The sequence below is a fragment of the Athene cunicularia genome (assembly GCF_003259725.1).
Source record: "Athene cunicularia isolate RWA chromosome 24 unlocalized genomic scaffold, athCun1 chr24_part1, whole genome shotgun sequence".
Taxonomy (NCBI): domain Eukaryota; kingdom Metazoa; phylum Chordata; class Aves; order Strigiformes; family Strigidae; genus Athene; species Athene cunicularia.
Window position 1 is genome coordinate 1861517 of NW_020799132.1, and position 9151 is coordinate 1870667.

Sequence of the window (9151 nt, forward strand, 5' to 3'; positions counted from 1 at the left end):
AGCCACTCATTCCTCGGGCAGAGATGGGACCTACCGCTGCCACCCTTGATGGCCACATTTATGTAAGGCTGAAACGATGGTGTAGGCAGCAGAACAAGCCCTGCCTATGCTTATACCACCTGCTTCACCTCCTCTGTTGCCTGTTTATGAAAGCTGGTGTTAGCATTCGTCATAATAATAATAATAATACTTTGCACTTCCCGAACAACCATCCATCTGCAGTGCTTGAGCTGCTGGCAAACCTTTAATTAGATTGTGCCTCCCACCACCCCCAGGAAGTAGGCAAACATTATCACATTTTTTCATTAGCACCGAGGCTGATGATGAACCTTTGGGGAGAGGATGTTGCAGTTACAGCTGAGAAAAAAGAAAAAAGAAGAAAAAATATAATAATGAAATGCAGTTCAGGGTTTAGCTTGAGAACATTAGAAGGGCTGGAGCGGGTCAGACACAGATCTGCCTCCCCCCTTCTCTCCCTGGGAGGAAGAGGAGGGCAGGCATGTGCTGGCGCAATCCCATAATACTCCTCCACGCCCGAGTGGTCTGCAGCTCAGGAACTGTAATGGAGTTGCATCCGTTCATGCCCACAGTGATTTTAGCACTCACAGTGTGTGAGTGACCCCTCTGTGACCGGGGGGGAGTTACCCATCCTTTCTCCAGGTACCCCCTCATCGAGTTGTTGCTCCCGATCACTTCCCACAATTTCATTCTCATTTTTATGGCAGGGATGGTTTAAAAAGGTAGAAACCTCCTTTCCTCAACCATTTCATACACCTACAACTTTTTTCACTGTCTGACTTTAATACCAGCTGCCCTTTTCATAGAAACCTTTCTCTAGGGGCTTTACATCCTGCTGGCCCTGGAAAAAGGCACTTTCAGCCTCTGAGCAGATAGGTTTCAGCTGGGCCTCATTTCCTCCCCTCTCCCTCCAGCTGCTGCCCTCCCAGCTCACTTTTTCCCACTTTCTCCAAGGATTTGAGTCACCCTGCTTAGGAAGTGGCTGTGTGCTCGGCTGCCCTTTGGAGTAAGGGTTTGTCTGGCTGGGTGGTTGCAGAAAATAAAACTAAGCTGCAAAGAGGTCCCTGACGGTCCTGCTGCTCTTTTTGCAGCAAGAAAGGTGTGCTGTTCTGGCTCTGTTATTTTTAGAGGTAGGTCTGTAAGGTAGAGCTCCTATGGGGGTTGCATTTCTCTCTCCGTGTCTGGGTTTAACACGGCAACAAGCTCCTGCAGCTTTCGCTTGGGCGAAGCTGCCTGTGTTTGTGGAAGTCCCTTTGCTGCTGTGGGCTTCCCTGGTGTTACAGGACCCTTTTGTGCCCGTGCTCAGCCCTCTGCAACACATCTTGCTCCCCGAGCACTGTTGGAGGTGAGCAGCAATGGGCCAGCACCACCACCAGCTTCTCCTTTCCTTCCTTCCTCCTACTTGCTACTGCTGATAGGGAGATAATGGGTATAAAAGAGCTCCTGGCTATGGCTTGGTGGCTTTTATGGCTGTGCTGGAGAGCAGCCCGTCACCCTGGGGAGGGTTCCGCAGGCTGGTTTGCTTCTGTGCTGTTCCAGCCTTGGGGCTGGGCATGGCTTATCCCGCGGCCTCGCTTGGGGTTTTTCGGTTGCACGAGGAGTCACGCGTGTGTGGTTGCAACCCAGAGAAATACTGGGCCGGGGAGGCACTGAGGGGTTGTTAGTGCTCGTGGTTGGAGGCTCCGGCAGTGCTCCTGGGTGGTGCTGAGTGTTGCTGCGCCATCAACTCGGTGCTTCGGAGAGAGACGGGGACGCTGGGGTGGCTCGTGGTATTTATTTGCCTTGAGGCACTTGTGTTGCTCATCTCTGCAGCCGGTGAGGTGCTAAGGCTGGGCGCGCGGCCATCCGTGATGTGATCAGCAGTGTCAAGCACTGGATGGGTAAAAACAAATGGAAACAGGCTGCTGTGTCCAGCCAACCTATCTTTTGGGGGAGAGAGGGCCATTGTCCCCTTCCTCTTAGCTGCTGTGGACGGGGAGATGGAGCTCAGAAGGGCTCTGCTCTGGTTTGAGAGCTCCTGGCTCAAAATTTCCTGCCTATAGGCACTTTTTTTAAGGCCAGACCCCCCTAAAAGGGTCATCATGTATCCGGTGGCCCAGTTCAGAGACTTCAGAGCCCTTCCAGCAGAGCCTGGCCACATCAGGTGATGCTGCAGCCTTGTCTCTTCTTGGCTCCTTCTCCGGTCATCCAAAAAAACCAACACAATAACTGAATATATGTGGTTGCCGTGGGAACGGGAACTGGCTGCTCATCCTGTTTTTTGTGGCAAATTCCGGGAGACTTTTTTTTTGTTGTTGTTGTTAATAGCAGACACGAGGTGTCCCAGGTTGTGAAAGCCGGTTGACTCAGCGTGCTTTGAACTGGCCCGCAGGATGTTCAGCTCTAAACATCCTGTCTAAGGGCCACCTCCCCATTGTGTCTTCTCTCTTTATCTGCCTCTTCTGAGTAATAACTGCTCCTCGCTGCCACATCTGGAGAGGGAGAAGGACAGGCAGGAGTTGCAGGTAAAATCTTCTACCTGTAGAGAGAAATACGTTGGTGGGCAGCTGTGCCACGGGGTGGACATGGCTGCTTGAGCTTGGGAGGAAGGGACATGGGGAGTCCATCTCTGCAAGGCAAAGATTTAGTGTGATGACAGCCACCAGTGAGGTGGGTGGAAGTGGTTCTGATGGAGATAGACTCCTAGTAATCGTGGGCTATGGCTGGGTTTCTATGTCTTTAGGTCTTTTGGGGGAGGTTATCAGGTGTTGGAGGTGCATCCTATTTGTAGATGGATAGGGGGTTTGTGCCTCTTCTGTTGAGTGAGGGCTGTTGGCACAAGAGATATGTGCCTGGCAGCAAGGCTGGATCCACAAAGAGAAGAGCCTCCAAATGATGCTGCCTGCCAGGCGGATGGTTGCACCCATGGGTGCTTGTAGGGGATACTCCTGTGCCCGCATGGACAGCATCAATTTCCCCATGTTAGCTGGAGCGAGTTCTCATATGAGGCCAAAATTATTGATGGTGACAGACCTGGAGCTGCAGTGGCTGGAAAATTGGGCAGAAATGCCATCCTTCCCGAGCGAGCAGTCAGTGCGAGGCACCGTGAGGAGAGCAGGCAGCTCCCGTATGGCTGTTAAGCAAAAGCATCTCAGCCTGGAAGCTGTGCAGGGAGAAGGGCAGCTCAGGTAATAACTTCTGACTGCAGCCGTATTTCAAGTCCTCTGACAGACAAACTAGCTCACAGGAAAAATAAATAACCTGGGTGCCTCTCCTCAAGCGGTGCTCTTTTTCCTGGCTGCGGCTCACTTGGAGCTTAATCAGCTTTTATGGGATTGTGGACTCAAATGCCGGGGCTGGGGGAAGCCGGTGGGTGAGAGGTATCAGGTTTGGGCTAGGGGGCGGGTCGAGGGGCTGTGTGGATGTGGGGTGCCTTGTTTTTCTGTGCTTCAAATATGTGAGCTGTGCAAGGGGACCGTTGCTTGGAAACCTGGCTGGTTGCTCTGCAAAATAGTGGCTGTTTTATAAAAGAAGGTGTTGGGGTTTTGTTGTGGTTTGGTGGGGTTTTTTTTTATGTGTGTGTGGAGGCTACATCCAATCTTCTGCTTGACCAAAGGGTGGGTTTAGGGCACCCTTCTTAAATAAGAGATGCCTACGAATACATGGTGGCTGCTGAAGAGCTGTGCCCGGGTGGTGGGAAGCAAACGGGACCTGTGGCAACTACCAAAAGCTTTGCTGGATGGGGCTGCTGAGAGGTTACAAAGCAGAGGGGTCCCTGGCACAGTAAAGAAGAGTGAGGCTGCTCTGCTGAGGAGACGGATAGTCGGGGTAGGAGATCCCAGGGACAGCTCTGAAACAGAGTGGTTTGGGGTCTGCCGGTAACTAAGGCAAGGGGGGGATGCCTGGAGGATGTGATGAACCCCTGGGTTAAAGCTGGATGCTCGTGTGGCTTGGAGTAGCCTCAATGCAGCAGGTGAGACATGTCTGTTGTCATGTCTGATGTCTGGGCACTGAGATGTCTTTGCTCTCCTCCTTTCCTCCAATTAAGCACGTCAAATTAACGTTCCTGCTACATATCTTAATCAGGGTATGCTCCTGACTCCAGCTTCAGGCTGTTGCCCTTGCAGTCCCAGTCCCTGTAGGACAATGGTAAAATTTGGTTACATATCGTGCAATTGTGTGCTACTTAAATGTGCTTTGATAGGGTTTGTTCTTAGTCACTTCAGCGTGTGGATGCCGGTGCAGGGAAGATACATGCCCTGGACTGGGAGTCCAGGCTGTCATCAGGGAAGCCATGGGCCGTGAGCCCATCCACCCGAGCGTCGGCATCCACACTAGAGCAGAAAGCCACCACCGAGCCCCAGGCCCGCTCCTGGGATGGGGCGATTCTCACCTGCCTGAAAGGCTGTTTAGTAACTTCCCTCCTGAAAGGAAACCTTTACACCATGTAAACAGCTTTGGGCCTTCCCCAGGTTACCTGTGTCCCGGGGATGCAATGGGTGACGATAGTCCTTACATCCAAACCCCGTGCTTGCCCACGCGGGGCTGAGCCGGTTCGACCGACCAGCTCTTCAGCCAAAACCCGACCAGGGACAGCTTGCAGAGCTCTCCCTCACCTAAGGCACTTGCCACGCCACATCCTACCCATATTTTGCAGCACCTAATTACTTTCTAGTGTGGGAGGACTTGGAGAACGTGCTGGAGTTGTTCATCCAGCCTCTGCAATTTGCTTTGGTATTTATAAACACAGCGAGGATGTGATTTGTGATGCAAGGGCAAGTCAGTGTGGTAGCTTCAGGATGAGTAATGCCTTTTTCCGCGCACATCTGAGCTGTGGAAAAGGACCAGGAAGCCCCTGAGGAGGGAAAGAGTGAGACCTCCTTAGGTGGTAGATGCATTCAGAGAGCAAGGAGAGGGGTCTTGCTGGAGGAAACAAGGCCATCCCAAGGTAACATCAAAAGCTGACCGCTATGAGCTTTTAGATGATTACTTACTCCCTTCTGTGCTTGCTGCTCTGGGGATTCTTTTCAATACTTTGAGTATGGGCTTAAATACTTTGCAGGATATAACTTTGCCTGGCCACACTGCCATACCTCTGCTCCTCTCCATCCTTGCTGGCACTCAGTGACGCTGGTCTGGCTTAGCGCAAAGGCAATTTTCACGCCTCTGGTCTTCGAGCTCTTCCTGCTGAAGATGAAATCTCTTTCCCTTGTGTGAAATCACCGCTTGTGTGTGACAGGAAGGTTGTGTGGAATATGCATGAGACTCCTTTTGGAAATGGTAATGGTTCCTGGGTTGCCTCCTCCTATTGTTGTAGGGCCCAGCAGAGCCTTGGCTGGCTGGAGCTGCTGAACGCGCTGGCTGGATTCACGCCCTAGTAATTACCGAGTTTGGAGGGAGTTTATGTTCCGAGGAAATAATTGTCATGTCACTTTTTATTAGCAAAAAGTTTGTTATGGTTCCTCTTTAATAGCATGTAGCTGTTACGCTTTCTTGTGTGCTAATGGATTTTTCTCTGGCACGATGAAGTCCTGATGATTGCGTGGGTACATCCACATGTGTCTGTGTGTACACATATATACAGTCGTGCACAATGGCAGCTTCTCTGAGGTGATGTCACATCTGTTTGCAGCTAATAGTGAATCTGTGCACTCCCGTTCTGTCTGGATGAGGATGTTTGGGGGTGCTGAGCATCCCGACATCCCTCTTGGGGATACTTTGGGTTGGTCCCCAGGCACCGTTTGTCCTTGCAGGTCCAGCAAGCGAGCCTGATGCCAACGAGTTTCCTTGGCAGTGCCCTCCGGGGCACCTTCTTCTTCATTTTTGGTCTCTGGTGGTCCATACGATACCCCCTGAAGTATCTCAGGCGGAAAGCCACTGCTGAGAGCCAGCCAAGCCATGGGATCCAGCGCGTGGAATTCTTTGAAGGGGCGGTCAAAGCTTTCTTTGCTCTAGCAGGTAAGAGATGATGATGATGAGCCTCTGCCCCAGTATCTACTGGCACTGTGTCTGCTCTCCCCCAGGAAACTGGGGCTGTTTGTAGTGGGGAAACAGCTGCGGCTGGTGTGGGAGGGCTTGGGGACATGCTTGTGGCACCCTCTGTAATGAGATCTTGCTACCATTCCTCTGGGCAAATACCACTACGACTTAAGCTTGCAGGAAGCTTTTCCTTGCAACTGTAGTCCTTTCCCCTGTATAAAAGGAAACTGTGACCTTTCCACTCTCTGCCCAGGGATATTGGTCGAGCAGTTTGTTCCTGCTGGTCCCCACCTGCAGCTGTACAGCCCCGAGACGCACAGCTGGACAGACCTCACCCACTGGCACTACACCACCATCTACTTCTTCTTCCTCCTCTCGGGGATCGTGGACGTCGTCTCACACTCCCCGCTCAAGCTGCCGCTTGGCTTAGATCGGCTCTCGCTGTCTGTGGCGCTGTTCATCGAAGGTGAATCGCACGCGGTGCCTGGGAGCGTGGGTCAGGGGAGGTGCTGGGAGGGTCACCGATGTGTGGCAGCCCAAAATCCCTGGGCCTGGCGAGGTGCTGCACAAGCAGCCAGAGCTGGAGGGCATGCAGATGCACAATGACACAGGCCACGTGCCGCAGTCACCCCCTCCTTGTTCCTCTCAAATATGAATCTGACTCTGGCTGGATGCTCCGTGTGCACAGAGGATGACAGAATCATCCAGGTTGGAAAAGCCCTTGAAGCTCCTCCAGTCCAACCATGACCCTCCCCCTGACCGTTCCCAACTCCCCCAGATCCCTCAGCGCTGGCTCAGCCCGACTCTTCAACCCCCCCGGGGACTCCCCCCCTGCCCTGGGCAGCCCATCCCAACGCCCAACAGCCCCTTCTGCACAGAAATCCTTCCTCAGAGCCAGCCTGACCCTGCCCTGGGCAGCTTGAGGCCATTCCCTCGGGGCCTGGCGCTGGCTCCTTGGCTCCAGAGACTCATCCCCCCTCTCTGCCCCCTCCTGGCAGGGAGTTGCAGAGGGCCAGGAGGTCTCCCCTCAGCCTCCTCTTCTCCAGACTGAACCCCCCCAGTTCCCCCAGCCGCTCCCCAGCAGACCTGTGCTCCAGACCCTGCCCCAGCTCCATTGCCCTTCTCTGGCCACGCTCGAGTCATTCAATGGCCTTTTTGGGGTGAGGAGGCCCTAGGGAGGTGCTTCTCCTGGTGACAAGCAGCTGGTGTTCTCTGCAGTCCCAAAAAGGTGTTGTCCCCCCACCTTGGTCAGATGCACAGAGGGACAAACCCTGGCACAAAGCTCCCTGCCACCTTTTGAGCTGAAGGGCCCCCTCGTTGTGCTCCTCTTGACAGCCCTGACTGGGGTGGGTGGTCCCCGCAGCGATGGGGGCTCCTCTGTGGGCAGAGCACACCCAGCACTGGGAGCTGCAGAGCCAAGGTGATGACAGCAGGTTGCTGTCTGGCTCTTCCCACCAGGCAGAGCATAGCAAGACCTGGAGCATAAATCTCAGTTTTCAGATGTGTTTTTAAAAAACAAATCCCAGAAGCATCCTGTTCTAATGCGGTGTGAATCTTGGCAGGTTTGCTCTTCTGTTTCCATGACTACAGTGATGCTGTGCTGGACCACCACCTCCATTCCCTGCTGGCCGTGGCAATCTTTGCTGGAGCTCTCTCTGCCCTCCTCGAGGTGTTTGTCCGTGACCACGTCATCCTGGAGACTTTCAGGACCAGCTCCTTCCTTCTGCAGGGCTCTTGGCTTTGGCAGGTCAGTGCGTATCCAGCATCTGAGCAGTGGGCCTCGCACACAGGAAGGCAAGTGGAGGGCGGCTGCTCTACCCTTCATGGCACATCTGTTGGGGTTAGACTTGTAGGCTGGTTGGAATATCTTAGTATATATGAAGAGGAAATGAGGCTTAGTGCCAGAGCTGTCACTGTGGAGATAGGCATGTGTGCAGCATGGACAAACTTGCATGCTAAATGGAAATCCAGCCTCACAGGGGTGGGAAACCACAATCCATGAGGTTTTGTCCTTTTTATTAGGTCCAATTTCTTCCTCTGTTTGTTCCAAGTGACTGCAAATATCTGGAAACCTCTCACATAATTGCCCAGCTTGGGGTTTGGGGAGAAATGCGGAGTGTGGTGATGCAGCCTTTGGGTGGTTGTGTTTCTCTGGGGATGCTGGGCTGCACTGGGAGCCCTAAGCTTGTCCACAGAGCATCCCTCCCTTCCTGAAGCACTCCCCTGTGTCAGTCTGGGGAGACAAGCATGCTTGGGGGTGCAGAGGGCAGTGGTCTGGGTGTTACTTGGGATTATTGTGCCTCTAATCTGTAGTCAGCTGCAACAGCTTGGCTAAGAACAGGAGGAGAAGTGAGGAGGGATGTGCTAAAGCCTGAGCCATGCTGATGCCTCCCATCTCTTCTGTCTGCCACCAGATTGGGTTTGTGCTGTCCCCTCCGTGGGGAGGACCGGGCTGGGATCAGACCGACCACAGCAACTTCACGTTCCTCACCATGTGCTTCTGCTGGCACTACGCGGGCGTGCTTGCCATCTTGGCAGCAAACTCTGCTGCATCTCGCTGGTACATCGGGGAGAGGGGTCCTGGGGGGGTCCCGGCACCGTGCACAAGCCGGGATGGCCAAGAGCAATACCTAGACCCAGTGCTACCCTGGGAAATCCAGCCGCCAGTGTAGCACAGGGTGAGAAAATGGGGGTCATGTATGTTCAAGCATTGACTAGTCCATGTCTTGGCTGGGAAGGATGGGCCCGGTGCCGCCGCAGAGCGGATGGTCCTGAGCAGGCTGGGGTGAGCCGATGGCTCTTGCTACCCACAAACTCCTGACCAGTGTCACTGTCCCTCCCGCAGCTGCAACGAATCCTGCCAGCTGAAATTCGGGGACATCGACGTGGAGTTGGACTGTGGCATGTGCATCCGCAAAGGCAACAAGAGCTCCAGCGGTGCCCTGCTGCCAGAGGGCGGCTCGGATGACAAATGAGGCCATGGCGGGCACGGAAACATCTTCCCCGCTGGTTTAGAGCTCTTGAGATAAGGTTTTTAATTAGTCTTTGATAAACTACAGTGGCACTTGATGACTGAGCATCAGAAGTGGGAGGCAGGACCCTGAAGGCGGAGCGTGGCAGATGCAAAACCTTTCCTGTGTGTCCCTTTGCAAGAGCAAACCGGGCTCATCTGGGA

The 9151-nt window shown here is 53.6% G+C and overlaps 1 protein-coding gene across 1 annotated transcript; it reads left to right on the plus strand.

The window, feature by feature from the left end:
* The first annotated feature begins 5747 nt into the window (after nt 1-5747).
* LOC113488530 (transmembrane protein 45B-like) lies at nt 5748-8951 on the plus strand. The gene is made up of 5 exons (XM_026863768.1): nt 5748-5955; nt 6230-6442; nt 7539-7723; nt 8391-8536; nt 8822-8951. The coding sequence occupies exons 1-5, from the start codon at nt 5769-5771 to the stop codon at nt 8949-8951; spliced, it is 861 nt and encodes a 286-aa protein (XP_026719569.1). The 5' UTR covers nt 5748-5768.
* Nucleotides 8952-9151: the final 200 nt, after the last annotated feature.

Coding starts and splice junctions, on each gene's coding strand:
- LOC113488530 (XM_026863768.1), top strand. CDS start 5,769: ATGCCAACGAGTTTCCTTGGCAGTGCCCTCCGGGGCACCTTCTTCTTC. Junction 7,724..8,390: donor AGGGCTCTTGGCTTTGGCAG/GTCAGTGCGTAT, acceptor GTCTGCCACCAG/ATTGGGTTTGTGCTGTCCCC. Junction 8,537..8,821: donor AACTCTGCTGCATCTCGCTG/GTACATCGGGGA, acceptor TCCCTCCCGCAG/CTGCAACGAATCCTGCCAGC.